This window comes from Xiphophorus couchianus, chromosome 7 (genome assembly GCF_001444195.1).
Source record: "Xiphophorus couchianus chromosome 7, X_couchianus-1.0, whole genome shotgun sequence".
NCBI lineage: Eukaryota > Metazoa > Chordata > Actinopteri > Cyprinodontiformes > Poeciliidae > Xiphophorus > Xiphophorus couchianus.
The window spans coordinates 25,306,845-25,324,788 of record NC_040234.1 but is presented as its reverse complement, the minus strand read 5'-3'; the positions used below and the strand labels follow the sequence as shown (position 1 = coordinate 25,324,788).

Sequence of the window (17,944 nt, the reverse complement as noted above, 5' to 3'; positions counted from 1 at the left end):
GTGAAAAGATTGAGCTCGTCTGCTTTCTACCTGAAACACTAGAAACAACCAATCAGAACCTGGAGGTGGGTCTTAGCGCTGTCAATCATCCTCTATGTGGTGCTGCTCATCCCATCTCTCCCTACATCCCCTTGTTCTCTGCTGCGGTGCAGCTAGCAAAGTCTGTCATGAATGCTAACGCTAGTTATCATGGCCACTGATGGATAAACGGTTTTCCTGGAACTATGAGTTGTTTCTCCGCCATTAGTACATTTAGCAGCTAGTCCATGAGTATTACTGACAGCACTAAGCTCGTCCTCTTGACTCCGATTGGTTGTTTTTGGTCAGTACATTTATTCAGACAACTGCAGACGAGGTAATCGATCTTTTCACAGGTTATGTCTCATACCAAACTGTCATGACATGGTGACAGTTTTAACAAATTTGTAAAAAATATTTTTTTTATTAAAGGTTCTTCAGCTTTTAGGGCCCTGTGGAGATCAGCTCCTCTCACTGTCCTCTGCAGGTCCCTCCTGTCTGCTGAGTTGCAGAATGTGAACATTGTGAGGAGAAGCTGTAGAATCACTGTTCACTACTGATTATGAAGATGGATTTTTAGGAATAAAAAAACCTTCTGGGAAGACGTGAATTGGCCAAATTGTCACCCACATTTAGACAACTCTTCTCACATGTTTCCTCCGCTGTTCTCAACACTCAGCAGGGACTCTGACTCAGTGGATCTGCCTGTGTTTGGAGGACGAAACACTGAAATGTGTATCCATGTTATTTCTTAACACTGTTGAGTTCCCAACACAAAGAAAATCCTGGAACCAGACAGCAGGCAGGAGGATGATGCAAGTTTACGCTGTTAACAGCAGAGCTGCCACACACCAGCAGAGCAACATACACCAACAGAGTGACACACTCCTCTGGTAACGGTGTGAGTCACCAGGAGGAGGAGCCTAGCGCAGGCCAGCTGCTTTAAAAAGGCTCAGCTTCTAACTTTGTCAGAACAGAAAGAGAATGGTGGAAGTGAGTCAGGGTGACTGGACCTGAGCTGCTGACCGGTGAACTGTCTGGCCGGTAAGAAACACTTCAACTAGATCCAGATTTCTACTGACTGTCAGTTTATCTCTGCTGTGATCTGATACTGATCTCAAACTTCATCAGAAAGTCGTGTCATATAATCACAAGCTGCTTGTTTTCTTAGCTGTTTTGGACCTCAGAGTGACTTTGCTGATTCCTAGGTTATTTTGTAGAGATCTGTTTATGATGGCTGGAAACATTGTGTAACATGTTGTATTGACAGACTGTTAGGGAGCATTCATAGCACCATGTAACAATGAACTTTGACTTCTCCACATCTTCCCTAATCTTACAAATTTAGGATTCACTTCAAAAATCAATTTTTTCCAACCATTTTTAACTCCTCAGTGGTTAGGTCAAATGAAGATTTCTTCATTGAATTAAGCTGTGAAATGTTCCCCTGTACAAGTTCAGAATATAGATTTTTTAATTTTTATTTTGCCTAAAGGATGTGGCTTATTTTTCTGATTTTTTTTTAACAAGACAAATTAGTAACCATATAAGGAATGACGACATAATGTGTCAATAATTAACAGTGAATAAAGTACTAAATACCTTTATCTGAGCTTTATGTCTGGAGTCAAAAGGCAGCAGAGCCTGAAGCAATAAGTAGATTAAAATGGATTTAACCACAAAGACATGTGACTTTGTCTGAACCAAATATTGGCTTATTAGGTTTAAAGCAAGAGATCTTTTTAACAACAAGTCAGCACGTCTTATGAAGAATGTAAAACTAAATATGTATGATATACATTAAACAACAGACTGTTTCAGACAGGGCATATTTTTTCCCTCCATAATAAAACCCATCCAATCAGAAAAATCCTTTGTTTTTTAGATAAATTATTATTTTTTTCACTTTCCCGGCTTACATGCTTCAATCAACTTCAGCCGTAATAACCAGGACATGTAACATTTTTAATTTTGACATGCATGTCTTCCATGCTGTTTTTGTCATAGCAACCCAGAGGATGAGGTTCATAAGGTATCAACAGACTGTGTTGCTGCGGCATGGAAAATGAAACCAGAAGGAAGTGTGTTTATTAAGCAAGACAAATATGGCTGGTTACATCATGTGGCAACAGTGGAGAGGAAAAACTCCCCTTTAGAAGAAGAAACCTCCAGCAGAACCAGAACCAGAACCAGAACCTGCCTCAGTTTGAGTGGCAAGACAAACAGGCAAAAACAAACAGATGAACTGATGACTTTCTCTGGCTATGAAAAATAAAAAGTTAATAACAGAAGAGGGAGACGTTCAAAAGAATACATTCTGGATGCACTGTACATGACTTGCCTAAAAATGAGCAACAAATCATTAAAACATACAAAGTTTAGCTAGAAAGACGAGCATAAATCCCAAAAGAAGGTTTATTTATTTCATTAGTTCCTGTGTTTGTCAGAGAAAATAACGAGTGTTTCCCTTTCCTGTTTTTTTCCTGTGTGGTCTGAAGGCACACCTCTACTCTGAAGAAGACCCACCCTGATCACCGGCCAGAAACTCATCAGAGATCTTTCTCTTGTTAGAGTGAAGCAGCATGGCATGTTAGCTATCTTCAGTAAACTATGAAAACAATGAAGCCAAAATATAATTTCACAATTTAACATAAAATTCAAACTACAGTTACACACATCCTCCCACAGAGACCCATGTTATAGCAGTACTTGTTCTGGACGGATCTTCCAGGAAGAGAAACAACACAAACCAAAGGACCATGTTACACATAAAGGAATACTTCACAGAGGGACTGATTCAGATGGCCATCCTGTTGAGTCTCTGTGGAGTCAGGGTGGATGTGGGACTGGAGGCGTTTATGCCTCCATCCTGGTGTGAGCTGATTCTGGGTCCGACCTCTGCGCTGACACACACACAGATCCTGAATCTCCGCAACCGGTACAGCCTGCACCCCAAGACGGTGGATCTGGATCAGTTCTTCACAGCGCGCAGGCTGTTGGGCTGGGTCCGCTCTCTGGACCGGATACAGGTAAAGAAACACACCCTCATAAGGACCAGCTTTTCTTCAGCCACTCACACCATGAGCTTGTATATACAGAAATTGACCAAAAATGTAAAAGTGTGCACCCAAATTTGTGTGTTGTATCATCACTTCCTTCTGAACAGAAATATTTAATCACCTCCTTTAGAAAAAACATTTAAAATTTAATTTAAAGAATTAAACTGAATAAATCATTTATAAGGCATTGATGTTGCAAAGATTTAATAAAATATGAAGAATGAAGAACCGAAACAGTAAAATAACAAGAACAAGTTCCCTTTGAAGTAGGGGGAAAAAAACGCCTAAATGAGATTGAAAATAAAAAGAGGATCATCATAAAAGGAGGAAGCATTATCTGCTTTATTACTACAACAATCTGTTTCTAATTAAAAGTTCATATAGCCTATGTTTGTAAAAAGTCTTTATCTGAAGCTTTTCTTCACAGGTTCCTCAGGCAGAGCTGGAGACATGGCTGGTCCAGCAGGAAGCAGGTCCTCTCTCTGGACGATTTCCTGACCAGAACTCTCTGATGGACAGAACACCGGGTCAGGCAGAGAGAGTCCAAAGTGAGCCAACGATGGAACAAGGAGAAGTTCTGGATGGTCTGGAGGACGGAGAGCAGGTATGCCAGATGATCACACATCATGGTGGGCAGCATGATGCGTCTCTGTTGTATTATTTACATAGAAAATTAGCCTCCCGCTTCCCAGGAAGGTTTAATGTAGCTTAAGGTCTGACTCTGAACAACTCTAGTCTCCTCTAACCTTCCAATAAATGTTGGACTAATGTTCAGTTAAAACTATCCAACATTGATCTCAATAGAAATCCAACATGTTTGGCTAAAGATAATAATAACATTATAACATAATGTTACAATAACATCAAAAATGTACATTTTAAATAATACATTCACTTTAAGAAAACAAGATATCTGTGTTCTGTTGAACAGTGTAAGGTCAGAGATATTTTGCTGTGTAAAATGAAACAATGTGGGTTACTGTGACGTCTTTTGAAAATGTGAAACCATTTATCTGTAATAAGTAATAATAATAGATAATATTAAAAGTGTTATTTTAAAAAATTACCCTTCTGGAACCAAAATTATTTAGTTCTTAACTTTAGTTCAAGATAAACTTTAGTAGTGACCCTCTGAAATCACCACTGTTGTTGCCGGGTTACCAATAACTCTCCATAACCCTGGGTGTGAACCAATGTAGTGGGTTTGTTTTGGGTAAAGATAAAAGCTGAGCTCGGTGGCATGTGAGACACTGAGTCAGAAACTGATGAGTCACCAGCAAACCTGATGTCACCAGAAAAATGAAGCAATGAACTCAGTTAGGCTGCAACGCCTTGTAAATGAACACTTCTGCTTCTGTTGCTGTGCCACACACTCTGACTTCATTCCACAATATAAAATGAAAATCAAAGATGTTTGTTTAGTTACACTGACATGTTCTGCTCCCATTTAGAGGTGTGAGGATATGAAGCGGCCTGTTTTTTCTGAGCATATCTCCAAGCCTTTCTGCTGGACCGGCCCTTAATGTTTCAGTTTGAGTTTTGTAACGTTTTCCTGCCACATCATTAGACTTAGACTGACTTTATTGTCATTTTGCATGCACAGGGTGTAAACAGAACGGAATTTTGTTGCATACGGCTCAGGACAATGTTTTGAGATTCCAATGTTGTGAGGTTACTCCAGAATAAAATAAAATACAGTATAAAATATAAAGTGCAGGACTGATGCTCATCATGCTCATCATCTCATGCTCATCATGCTTCATTTATAAGCCTGACTAAACAGCCAGGCTTATAAATGAAGGCCCCGATCAACGTTGTCAATACAGCGCAAGCAACACACATTCCTTTGAAAGGAAGGAATCCTTAAAAAGTAGTCCTTCCTTTTAGAGCTTTGGGTTCAATCTGCAGCTCCGAATGTCTCACTGGAGAGACTGACTGCTTCTGTAGCTGCATGTTTCAGCCTGAAAATCAATTAATGTGGCCTTGACCTCTGACCTCTGTCTTCATATTTCTGCTTCGCATGGCCTTCCTAACCTAGAAATCCTTCAGACATGTCCATCCACGAAGCACTGCAGCATTCTGGTCCTGGGTTCCAACCCCAGCCTGGCTTTCTTTCTGCTTCAGGTGTAGATTCTCTCTGAGAACAGTTAACTAGACATAGATAAATATCTAAATGCAAATTATCATTGTGCAAACAAATGAACAATCTGCCAAAAAATAGACTTTTTATCTTAGAAAGATTTGGTAAAAATACTGGGACAAGAAGGACAGTAGGAAGGTAGTTACAGTTCACATCACTAAAAGCTGCTCTGCTGTGCAGGACAACTCCTGATTGTCCAAACTGTGGAAAGCAAACAGGACTTCAAACTTCAGATTGTCAATGTTAGAACACAGAAACCAACACCAGTGATGGAGAGCCAAGAACATCCTAGAAGGCAACAACCTCTTCTGCTATGGAGGCTGCATGGGATTAAAAGCTGCAGCTGACTCTCAGTGTCAGATTTCTTTGTGAAAGTCAGCTGCAGCACACGGATCTATGAGTGTGTTGCTCCTTTAAATGAAAGTGTGTACAGCAGTGTTTTGAAATCCCCCTCCTGTATTAAATATCAGGCGCTGTACAGTCAACCTCGTGACTGTCTGTCTTGTTTTGAAACCTGATCATCACATCCTGACTCGTACTTATATGTCCCAGTTTTGCAATCCACCTTGTTTATTTCTTCTACACATGATCACAAACAAGCAGCCAACCAAAAGCAGGACGACCTTCGTCACATTCCACTAATTCCATTAATCTACCAGAACTGTTCATCAGAAAAATAGTTTTTAAACTTCAATCATTTTTTTCAGACTGGATATGTGAAATAAAACAAATCTTTATTATTTAATCTTTAATATTTTATCTTGAAAATTTGTTTAATCTTGAACTGTTGGTCACTTATTTCTTTCTTTTTCTACTTTAAATGTGTTTGTCTGGCAGTGTGTCGTCTGAGTCAACAGACGACCCAACAGGCCCAACAGATTTACTTTCAAAAGTAGAACATTAAGGCTTTTAATGCATATATATATATATATGTGTGTGTGTGTGTGTGTGTGTGTTACCATATTACTTTGCTAACACTTTATTTGAAGGGGTGTGCATGACTGACATGACATCGTTATAAACATGACATAAAACTTGTCATGAACATGAAGGAACCTTCATAAATGTTTATAACTATTGTCATGAAGAATTATTTGGTAAATAACGACACTTTTAACACAAAGTTGACACTTTTAATGGATGTTTCATGCAAGTTTTAATGGAAATTAAAAGAGTTATTATTTACTGAATAATGCCAAATTGACAATTTTGATGGACTTTAATGCAACTTTTATTGCAACTCTGCATTATTTACAGAATTTCACTTCATGATAAAAGTTATAAACATTTATAAAGACACCTTCATTTCATCATGTTTATGACAGTGTCATGTCAGAGGTTTCCACTGCCCCCGTCCCTCTCTAGCCCCACCCCAGATGTCTGGACACTCATCACTCCTCTGCTGTTCTTTAGAGAACTGATGTTGACAGAAGTGATGAATCCTCCGACATGCTCCCTGAAAATCAGCCACTGGGCCTTGACCTGGAACTCCAGTGGCAGGATCTAATGGACATCCTGGAGCCTGAGGTAACAAACAGAGTTAGAAGGGATGCAAATGCATGTGATGAACAAAAAAAGAGAGATTCAAATATACAGGACATGAAACCTCTGAAAAGATCATAGATACAGATGAAATAAGATGAAACTGTAATCTTTTATCTGCAGAACACAGATGTTGAAATGATGACCTGTTCAAACCGCAGCCCTGACTCAAGAACACCTGCGACTGCACCAGGTGATGGGTCTGAAGCTCCGCCCCCATGTTCCAGCACCCGTCCTGGGACAGAGCCTCTCACAGGAACCTTCTGGCAGCAGGGTGAGCCACACGGGGCAAAGAAAAACTCAACCTTGGATTGAGCTCTGATTGTTTTAGATGAAAGTGGACCGAATTATTCATTAGCTGAAAACTAAGAAATACAAAAGAAGCAGAGATTTAAAATATATCATGAATTCAAAGAGAGCTTTTTATTATTATTCAAAGATGCCCCCCCCCCCTCCCCCCCTAATACTTCCTGTTTGTTTTTAGATCTGTTTGGGACTGCTAATCAGCTGGAGCAGGAGCCAGTTCTGCTACCATTGACTCCCAGTGATGAACTGGATGAGGATGGTTCAGTGATCAACACAGGCTTCACTTTGGGGAACTCCAGGCTGAACTCCTGGACAATTCCTTCAAACTACACTGACCTACTGGACGAAAATCCTACAGAAGACACTGACGAAGGAATGAATGGTGGAGATAACTTGGCAGCCTTCAGCATGAACCTGCTGACTCGGGACATTTCTCCATTCAGCTCAGACTCTCCTTCATACGACCTGAAAACTCCTAGTGTCAGCCAAGCGACCGGAGGGAATGATCTGGACCAGGACTTTGGACAAACATCATCCAGTTCCTTTGTGTTGGCTGAGGAAGATGCAGACGGTTTTCCCAGCCACATCAGTGACCTGTTGAAGGATTTGAACATCTTGGAAGACATTCAGTTGTTGGCTGGAGAACTGGAGGAGGGATTCAGTCCTGAGCTGGAAGCCAGATCTGAAGAGGAAGAGCAGCTACACTGTGATGGAGTCCATCAGGGAGCTGACAGAAGAGGCAACTGGATGGAAGATCAGGAGCAGCGCAGCAGACTGGGAGGTATTTCACTATAGAGAGTCCACTGGCTTAAGGAGCAGAATTATTAATAAATCATTTAAAAATAACATTACATTTGTTTTTTTTTTGCCATCCAGCTAAAAATAAATAATTCTGTCAGAGGGAAAAGTGCAATAACCCAAAGACATAAAGGACACCAATACTTTTTGAAGCATCTTGGTTTTCTAGCAACTGATTCTTTAATTTAGCAATATTTGCCTTTTTTACTTCGCAGAAGTTCCTAACATGTATCAGATTGTGAGAAACTCTCTTCTTCACGCAACCCCACAGATCACATGTCAGCTTTACTTTTACTAGGCCATTCCAAACACTTGTATTTCCTTGTGATGCCAATGTGTTTCCTGATTTGGATGGAGACTTGGCTCAATCAAGCTAAAACCTCACTTCAGCATCAGCAGATACCTAAAGGTCATTGGTCAAACTGACTGGAGTCGGGAACCTTTCAGATTTCACCTGAACTAAAACTTCAGCTTCCTCTGGTGGAGCTGTGGAGCTGTTGGCTGTCTCCCTGATCATTTTCTGTTGGCCATACTTTACATTTCCACATATTTACATAATTTTTTCAGACACACCCAGGTACATGTAAAGTATTTATACAGTAAACTTCTACTTTGACTAACCCCTCAGCCCCACGCTGAGGCTGTTTGTCGTGAACGTGACTCCTCTACCAGACACCTGGGAGTTTGAGCCCAGGTGTCTCAAAACTCAAAAAGACTAAGTCTCCCCTAGATGAATCAAAAAGGTGTGTCAAAACAAACTAATGCAGCTGGGTTATTGCCGATTTATTCATTTATTAATGCTCTGAGCAGATTGATTTGGCAGGACAACACATGTAGTATTTAGAGGAAAAAGGGTTTTAATGGCTTCTAATGTGCAAATTTTCTTTTAAAGCTGACTTTAGATCTGGGTGGGTAGACTCTAAAGATCTGCTCTAGATTATTTTTTAACAACTTTCATGAAATCAGAGGCAATGTCACAAATATTCAGACTTTGAAGAAACAAGCTGTGAAGCTGTTTTGATCTTTCCTGTTGCGTCCTCCTAGATGTCCGGGCGGAGGCGGAGGTGGAGACGGACTCAGACTCTGGCCTGTCTCTGGACTTCATCCACAGCCCTTCTTCCTCCTCTTCTTCTATTGTTTCTGAAGGCTCAGCGGACGATTCTTCTTCATCCTGTGCGTCGGCTGTGGGGAATGTGTTTTCTGACAAGGTGGACAGCAGTGATGAGGACGGCTCAGCTGGTCCTCATTTAGAAGTGGAGGTGACTATTAAGCAGGAGGAGGTGGAGGAGGACATGGGAGCGGTTGGAGGACATGGCGCACCATGGTTCCCTGCTAACCATGAAGATTCCAAACTATTTCCAGGTTTTTCCTGGCTGGAACACATCGGCCATGATCACACCTACAACAACCCGCCCCTGTCCTCGCTGTCCTCTCCAGCTCCTGGGACGAGATCCCCCATACAGACTGAATCATCAGTGAGGGCCGGCAGAGCCAGGCCGTGCCGCCGCTCCTCCTCCAGCCTGGCTCCAGAAACTAAAACCTGGAGCCGAGACAAGGAGCGAGCCCGGGCCCTCAGGATCCCTTTCTCCTACCAGCTGATTGTTAACCTGCCTGTAGAGGAGTTTAACCACCTGCTGAGTAGCGGCCAGCTCAGCCAGCAGCAGCTGACCCTCATCAGGGACATCCGGCGGCGTGGGAAGAACAAGATAGCTGCTCAGAACTGCAGGAAGAGGAAACTAGACGTTCTGCTAGCATTGGAGGAAGACTTGAAGGCCCTGAGACTCCAGCGCTCAGAGCTGCTGCAGGAGAAGCGGAACAGCCTCAGGCGCCTGCAGGACATGAAGAGCAGATTTGGGAGGTTGCACCAGGAAATCTTCTCCCAGCTGGCGGATGACAACGGCAGGCCGCTGGACGCCACAGAGTACACGCTTCGTTTTGGACCTGATGATACAGTTACTGTGGCGTCAGTCAGAGCCAGTCAAAGCAGCAAAAAACACAGAGGTGTGAAGAAGAGGAGGAGCTGAATAAGAACTGATCAGGTTGGAACCGGCAGAATGAGCTTCCAACAAGGACCCGGCAAAGCATGAAACACTGACCCTCCTGACCTCTGGATGACCTCAACTGGAAGGTTCTGTACACAACAGATGTAAACCAGGGCTTCTAAAATTTTCCATTTCAAAATGTTATGGTTTTCCAGACTCAGTTTGTTGTAACTTTTGTTGTTTTTAAACAACATTGTAGAAACTTTAGTATAAAACATGTCGGTTTTCTCCTCTTGAAGGAACAAAGCTAAATCTGGCTTCTGCTCATTAAGGAGTATTTTTACTGTTTTTGGTATTTGGACAAACTAAGATCAATTCGAATCTTTGGTACTTAGAAAATCTGTGAACTGGATTACGCTTGAATAGATACAAATCTGCTACATCAGTTTTTAGCAAATGATATCTCAATGACTTGGGGTTAAAACAAAATTATTCAGACTGAAGAATGATGATTCTGATGTTCTGCATGTGCATCTTCGCTTCTTAGTGTAACGATTTCATACACAAGAAGAAGACATGCTGCCTTATGGAGAACAGAGAATCCCAGCCTTGGCCGGAGCACCGGTCATCTTCTGTTGAACAGAAGGGGGCGCTGGTCAGCAGGCAGCGGACCACAGGTGGACATCACAGCGAAACAAAGAGAAGCTTTTCACCGGCACCATTTTGTAAAGACACTAAAGGTGTAAAGTTCCCAGCGCAGCCTGGCGCCGCCCTGCTGCCTCACCTTCAGCACAAAGACTGAAACTATTGAAGATGGAAAAGGACTTGAAATTTTGTAACTTTTGTTGTATTATACTTTTTTTCCAGGATGTTGATTTTACCTGTATTAGTTCTATGTAAAGAACAATAATGCATTAATGTATTCAGAAGTGGTGGTTGGGTCTTTTCTGCAGTGATCTGCAAGAAAATCCTGACAAGAAAAGAAATGTGTAGAAATGTGTTCATACAAAGTCGGAAGTAATTTGTGGTAAACAGAAAATCCAAATATACTTTATTAAGTATAATGCTCCAGTTTGACTGTCTGTTCCTTTAACCTTGGTTTAGATGCAGACTCTAAATTCTGATTAGAATACTATACTATAATATGTTACCAGAACAAATGATTAATCAGATGACCAAACTTAGAAAAATTAGTCAGACAATATAACTTTGCACTGATATACTATCTGCTGGCAGTAAAATTAAGCAAGCTTTGAGCTGGTGGCTTCACTCTCCTGTTAAATTTCCCTCAGAGCTCCTTGTTGGATTAGCTGCTCTCAGGTGTCTTGAAGTTTCCCCCACAACATGAGAACGTCTTGAAGTTATTAGTGACATGAAAACTTCAAACTTCAGCAGTTTCTCTTAATGTGGGATATTTGTGATGCCAACCAGTAATGTCTGGTTGTTATTGGGGCGAGTGCCACTTCTTACAGTGATCTCAAGCACATCTCCCTCTTTCATAGCAGTCAGTGTTCATTTGTGTGGTGAATGATACCACTTATCATCCATGACCCACGTGGCAGATGCAGAAAACAGATAAGGACTCAAGCAGCAGCCTGCAGTAAACCCAGATCTACAGTCCTTCCACTGAGAATAGACTTTAAGATACTGTTTATAAATCACTGAACAGTTCAGCACCACAATACATTCAAGATCTGCTCTTATATCAACCTTCCAGATCTCTGGAAGGTCAGCTCTGCATCCAGAAACTGGAGACATGAAGAAGCAGCATTCAGTCTCTATGCACCATAAATCTGGAGAAAATGTCCAGAAAACTGCAAAACAGATGAAACATTGAATTCCTTTAAATCTAGACTAAAACCTCAACTTGTTTAGAGTTGCACCAGAATAAATATTCCAGAAATTAAGCAAAGGGAATCAAATACAGAAGCGGTGAAAGACACAGCAATACTTGAACTGGCCTCAAATGGAAATGACTGAAGGCCAGTCCAATCATTTGAGGATTTATTTTTCAACTCTACTCGTTTTTTCAACAGATTGACTTTAAACTACGGTATTTAACATTTGTGTTTAGTCATCAAATAACCAGAGGCCACAGAAATGTTACCTTCATTTAGTGCAACAGCCATCAATGTCACCAATGGTTGGTCTTACAGATGTTCAGATTTCTGTGGTCCATGTTTCATTATAGAACAAAAGAATTAAAAAAACACATGGGTCCCAAATCATTTATTGTTGAAATCAGCATTTAAAAGTAGATCAACAGACATGCAACAGATCAACAAGCAAATCCACTAGGAACAAAAAGGATATCTGAAAAAAGAAAAAAAAAGAATACATAGCACAGATGAATAGAACTTTGATACATCAGCAGAGAGCGTGTAGGAAATTATATTTAAATTGCTGATAGATGTGGTACAGAAATATAACTAAATCACCAACAACTGAAATTTGTGAAATTGCTTTAAAACAGTTTTCAGTTGAGCCAGAATGGATAGTTGTTATATAGCAAATCTTTAAAATGACAAAGGTGCAATACATGCATCACTACTTCATGTATTAAAACGGCATGGCTCCTAACGAATGACAAGCAGGAAGAAACCAGATTAAAAAAAAGAAAGAAAAGAAATCAATCCAATCCAAATGTGCTAACAAAGAAAACTACAACACTATTACAGTTTACATAGAAATGCACAGCTGGGCTACAGTTAACACATAATTGGAAAGCTTTGACAGAAAACAATAAAGAAGTGAGACGGTTTTTTCCTCTCTGTATGCCGAGCGTCTTAAAAAAACGCCTGGCAACTGAGAACAGATGAATAGTTGAGTTGCCCAGCAGTGCATGCTAAGATTTTATAACCTAGAAAACAGATGTGGGACACAGTGAACATGAACCATTTTCTAAAGGAAGAGTTTTCAGCATATTGCGAGCCATACCCTAATACTACTGAAGTCCACTTTGTTACAGAGCACTTTACCTCAGACAAGAAAACGTAAGGCAAAAAAAATGATTTCACTGAAACTGTTCACTTTAGAGTAAAATATTGGTGGGATCAGATCAGCAATGTTTCTGAATGAGAGTCACAGAAAGGAAAAAAAACTGCTTTCTGTTTGTGTTGGAAAATTCACTGCTTTTCTATTGTTTAAAAGAAGTTCCCACCCATCTCAGATTCTTTCTGCTGCGGCTGCAGCGCCATCAGCTCAACACTTTGGGGAGAGACGAACTTTATCCAAAACCAAACATTGACCTTAATGTTTAACCATGTTAGTTTTTCTTTCCCATCGGATACGTGGCGGTCTGGAAGAATACTTGTTGAAGGCACAACACATTCATGGTGAGGGGACAGAACAGAATGCAGATGTCAAACACACCTGCTGGAAACAAACCGCTGCAACCGCTAACGGGTGGGAACATCTTTTCAGGACTCGAGTCCTTACAGGGCAGGAAAACAGATTTTCTATCACTTCCACTGACAGCTGCTGATCCTCACACTGTAGGATGTCAGAGAAACTGAAAGTTAACAGTCAACTGGTGGGAAGCTGATTTCCTGCCCTGCATTGCCACACTTCCTCTTCACCCGTTTGTACCTCCTCTCATCCACTAGTCCTTTTTTTCCTCCTCCTTCTTTTCCTCTTCTTCTGTGGGGTAAGAGTGCCATGTGAGGCGTTCCTCGTAAAAAGAGATCACTACCTGCGGACATTTGACGTTGGCTTCTTTGGCCGGTACAAGGTCCGCCTCGTCAGAGTTCTTCCTGTTCAGTTTCAGAAGAAGAAAGATTGTCAGGTTCTGGGGGAAAGAAACTGTGAAACATTGATACTTTCTTTCAGGTGAACCTGAATGGATGCAGCTGTTGAATAGAAGAGACATCATGACCAGAGCTTCACTTCCAAAGCAGAATACAAAAAAAAAGCACATTAAAGCATTCTTTAAAACATTTCACATCTGAACTTTTAAATCTGGATTACAGTCTAGCTTTTATTATTACCACTTCATTGGTAAATATATATTGTTATGTTACATATTTTCGATACTTTTGGAACTTTCAACCTCCATATCTTAATGCTGCCATTACTGCTGAGTTTTGCCCCCAGTGGGACAATAAAGACTGTTTCCTCTGCAACCTGCTGCTGACTCTGAGCTTTGAACTCAAAGACCAGAAGAGAATAGCATGAGGAAGAGGACTGTTACACAGCCAACTGTCAGTGAACCCCAACACTTAGGGGTTTGGATAAAACGCAACAAGTACTAAAACATTGACAGGTTAATTAAACTGCCTGGTAAAGCATAGAACATCTTAGGTAAAATGTGACTTTATCAGAAAGCCTAGAATCTCAAGAGTGTTTCTGAGTAGTGCAGGAGGAAAGCAGACGTGAGAACCCACCACTTCATTAGAAACATCAGCTCTCCGCTGGAGTCGGTGGCTCCAATAATCCTCTCAGGCTGCAGGCCTCGGCCAAAACCTCTGGCCTTGTCCCCCTGACAGCAGAACACACACATCACACACATGGCATGACTCATAGACAGCAACTCAGAAGGAGAAATAGACACACAACAATTGTATAACAAAAATGTTAGTTTGTCAGAGACAAGCAAATGTTCTGTGATGGACTGATTTCAATAATATAGAGTAACAGTAGGGTTGGGGGATATGAGGAAAATCTAATATCCTGATATATTTTTGCTATATCACGATAGACAATATACATCACAATATTCTTAAATGAGCTCCAATGTTATTTTCAACTATAGGCCTCTTGCAGCATGTTCCCGCCCCCATTTCCCTGCTAGACATAAATGTAAGACCATATAAAAAGGGACGCAGTGTTTTGCTATGAACTGTCTACACTAAGACTAGATAATAAGGTGAGAAATAAGTTTTAACTAAGAAAGAAAAATAGCAAGGCAGAGGGAAGTAGGTCAGTTATGCTTGACTTTGACAAACTTAACATATAGATGTGCTGTGGAACAAGGTGTGTTTTGGTTCAGCTTAGAAATAAAAAGGGACGACCTACACACCACCTGACATCAGTAGAGCAGGTGTTTAAATTAGCTAATCAGCCACCACTGTGTTAGCTTGGCTAATAGCAGCGGTGGCTAATCTATCACTAATCGATCACTTATCAATACTCACAAAATACACACCAAGCATAAAACCCAAAACTGTAACTGAGTGTTCTGTTCTATGTGGGGGTAATGTTTGAGTGTTTTTGGTGCTGAATCCTGATACAAGTTGCGTTGTCAGTTGCTATGGCGACAAGTCTATGTGTAGCATAAAGCTGACAGACAGCAAAAGAACGAGTAGTTTTGAGTTATTTTTCCCATTGCATAGTACTACATGAATCATACCTTTGTCTCCAGGTTTCACTTTAACGGACCACTTTTACCGGCTATGAGAGGCATGGAAAACAATAGTCTGATTAGGCGAAAAACTGGAGAGACTTATTAATGTAATTTGGAGTCTAAAGGGCCACATAAAAAGCTACGGTGGGCCAGATTTGGCCCCCCGAGCCTTGAGTTTGATACATGCGAGTTAGACGGTCTCTGAGGTAAAAATCGTGGGAAACTGTCAAAGGACCGACATACCAGATTAAAATGTACAACAGAGACAAGGAGAGCAAAAGCATAAAATGTAAAATTAAATGATGAAATGGCAACTTACAGAACCTAAACAGCAGGTGCTGTCTGGCTGTGGAGCCGTTAAATAAATTACCTCCTCCTTTCTCTTCTTGCTGGCCCGCTCCTCTGCGTCTCCAGACGCCTCGCTGGAAGCTTTCCTCTTACTCTCCTTCTTCTTCTCCTCCCTCTCTTTGTGTTTCTGCATGTACTCTGCAATCAGGTCGGGACAGTCCAAGTTTTCTTCCGGCTCCCATGTGTTGTCCTCGCTAAATAGATGAATACAGAAATAATAACTTCAGACACGGATGTCTCTGAAACAACATTGCCAAAATTCCCAAGTTAGCCTCTCAGAAGACTTGTAAATCTGCAGTTATATCAGGAAATCAAATAGTATACATAATAACTTTTTGATCACTATAGAAAGTTTGTGGCAGAGACCAATAACCCAGCCAACAGTAGTTTTATATAATTGTGTTAATCTATAAACAGCAACATTTTAAAAATAGAACATTTCATCTAAGACACTTAACTGAAAATACCAATTAATACTTTTTGCTCATGTTTACATCAAAATATGCTGAAGAAAATGTTGAAGTCAATCCTTCAACACTTTCAATAATAATAATAAAGATTCCTGATCACTTTAACTCAACAGGTAAATGCATAGGATGGTAGAAGTTCAGGAGAATAATGTGAACTTTGAGAAAGCTCTACCAGGTCAGTGTGACGTCACACATGTAACACAGAAACTGTGAGCCGACTGGAAGCTTCTATTAAACAGCTTCATGGACAGAAGGCATTATAAAACACGAACCATCATCAGCGCTGCTCGCTTCAGATCCTTGGCTGTTTTTGAGGTGATTTTCATATGATGTCACAACAAATTGGACCTCTGTCTCTTTAAGAAACTCCTGCTCTTTCTGAAGCTCCACCTTCAGGAAGTGACACAACATGGCTCCTCTATTTACCCTTTATTACCGTTTTTACCAGCATTTCACAAAGAAGTAGCTGCTATAATGAACTCAGCAGTTCCAAAAGGTGTTTGCTAACTGCTGCTGGCTAGTCTGAAGGAGCTGAGTGGAGGAGTTCTGGGGGAGGGCTGCTCTGTGAGGTGGCAGCTCAGAGGTGGAGCTTCATCTCAAAGGTGGTGCTAGGTCCACCCGGGACAAAAAGCAGCATCCAGTATTTGAGCAGGTTATACTCACTCTGAAAAGCCTTTCCATTTCAGCAGAAACTCGACTTTGCCCCGCACCACACGGCGGTCCAGAACCTTTTCCACCACATACTCCTCCTCTTCCTCCTCCTCTGCAGGAGCTGCCGCTGTGGCTGGAGCCGCCGCCGCCGCTGCTGCTTCTACCGGAGGTGCTTCCTCTGTTGCCGCAGTGGCTGTCGCCGCCGCAGCTGCAGGGGCCGGGGCCGCTGGCTGCTCCTCATCCTCAGCCTTCTTGCTCTTCTTTGCTACGGCCGCCAGTTTGACGTCTGAAGAGGACTCTTTGTAGACAACAGAAAACATGCAATTCTGTGATGTAGAACAGTGATCTACTGTTGACCTGCTAAAGATGTTGTGGAAATTGCCTTGGTTCACACAGTTGAAATGCATAACTAAAACCAAGGCATTGCTGATCAAGAAAATGCTATTCTAACGATTTAAACAAACTTAATTATTTTCCCTGAAGGTAAAGGAAGGTTTCTGGTGATGTCATTTATTTAAATACCAGCATGAAAAATGCTGATAAAAAATTATAAAACTGTTGCAACCTCCTCACTTTTGTGTGACTGTCACAAGTTTGGCGCCACCCTGAGCCTGGGAGTTTCAGCACTTAATATTGAACATACAACCTAGACTTGTGTGAGGGAACCAATTAGATCTGCAGCAGACTGGTGCTGATGATTACATTTGCATCACAGGGGCTTGCAGTGGGGAGGAATGCAACAGTACATGTTCAAAGAGAATCAGAGGCAAGTTAGAAAACCAGCAGTAGAAACTCTGATGGTTTGAAAAAGAAACATTTACGCAGGCGAACGCTTGAAGCAAAAGCCCAAACAGTTCAGCTGTTTACATATAAAAAAACTTTTTTAAAGTGAAGCCGTTTGAGGTACAACTACCGAACTTTGGGTCGCTGAACCAGGCCCGGATTTACGAGGGTTGCAGCTGCGCTACCGTACGGCAAAACATTTTTAATAGAAGTTTTATAGATAAAAAAAAATAGAATATGCTCCATAAATACTGCTCTGCGCGAAATTAATGTCAGAGACGCATCTTTTCCATAAAGTGCCCTCCGTGTTTCAGACTGGAGGAGCGTCATTTGCGCAGCTGGAAGTCACAGAGAAAGTGAATGAACACACTGCAGCAACCAACAATGCAAACATATGATGCAGATTCTACATTTTTAAACATGCATCTTCCCTCGGACACAGAGCCAACAACCAACGTGTTGCACGTCGTTTTCCATTCCGTTTGCACCACGTTGAAAGCCTCGCG

The 17,944-nt window shown here is 41.3% G+C and overlaps 2 protein-coding genes across 3 annotated transcripts; one reads left to right on the top strand and one right to left on the bottom strand.

Annotated features, from left to right (window-relative positions):
* The first annotated feature begins 940 nt into the window (after positions 1 to 940).
* Positions 941 to 10,911, top strand: nfe2l1a (nfe2 like bZIP transcription factor 1a). Of its 2 annotated transcripts, XM_028022946.1 has the most exons (7): positions 941 to 1,062; positions 2,517 to 3,047; positions 3,505 to 3,681; positions 6,631 to 6,744; positions 6,883 to 7,033; positions 7,244 to 7,846; positions 8,908 to 10,911. In XM_028022946.1, exons 2-7 carry the CDS (start codon positions 2,778 to 2,780, stop codon positions 9,885 to 9,887), a joined length of 2,295 nt encoding a protein of 764 aa, XP_027878747.1. In that variant the 5' UTR covers positions 941 to 1,062; positions 2,517 to 2,777; the 3' UTR covers positions 9,888 to 10,911. The 2 variants fall into 2 exon arrangements, with proteins under 2 accessions (XP_027878747.1, XP_027878746.1); XM_028022945.1 differs by lacking the exon at positions 941 to 1,062 and having other exon boundaries at positions 2,000 to 3,047.
* A 1,146-nt stretch (positions 10,912 to 12,057) lies between these two features.
* Positions 12,058 to 16,990, bottom strand: cbx1a (chromobox homolog 1a (HP1 beta homolog Drosophila)). The gene is made up of 4 exons (XM_028022947.1): positions 16,668 to 16,990; positions 15,557 to 15,728; positions 14,228 to 14,322; positions 12,058 to 13,597 (listed from the first exon to the last, which is right to left on the bottom strand). The coding sequence occupies exons 1-4, from the start codon at positions 16,973 to 16,975 to the stop codon at positions 13,447 to 13,449; spliced, it is 726 nt and encodes a 241-aa protein (XP_027878748.1). The 5' UTR covers positions 16,976 to 16,990; the 3' UTR covers positions 12,058 to 13,446.
* Positions 16,991 to 17,944: the final 954 nt, after the last annotated feature.

Coding starts and splice junctions, on each gene's coding strand:
- nfe2l1a (XM_028022946.1), top strand. CDS start 2,778: ATGTTACACATAAAGGAATACTTCACAGAGGGACTGATTCAGATGGCC. Junction 3,048..3,504: donor GCTCTCTGGACCGGATACAG/GTAAAGAAACAC, acceptor TTTTCTTCACAG/GTTCCTCAGGCAGAGCTGGA. Junction 3,682..6,630: donor GTCTGGAGGACGGAGAGCAG/GTATGCCAGATG, acceptor GCTGTTCTTTAG/AGAACTGATGTTGACAGAAG.
- cbx1a (XM_028022947.1), bottom strand. CDS start 16,975: ATGTTTTCTGTTGTCTACAAAGAGTCCTCTTCAGACGTCAAACTGGCG. Junction 14,323..15,556: donor GCAAGAAGAGAAAGGAGGAG/GTAATTTATTTA, acceptor TTCTGCTGTCAG/GGGGACAAGGCCAGAGGTTT. Junction 13,598..14,227: donor CTGATGTTTCTAATGAAGTG/GTGGGTTCTCAC, acceptor GAAACTGAACAG/GAAGAACTCTGACGAGGCGG.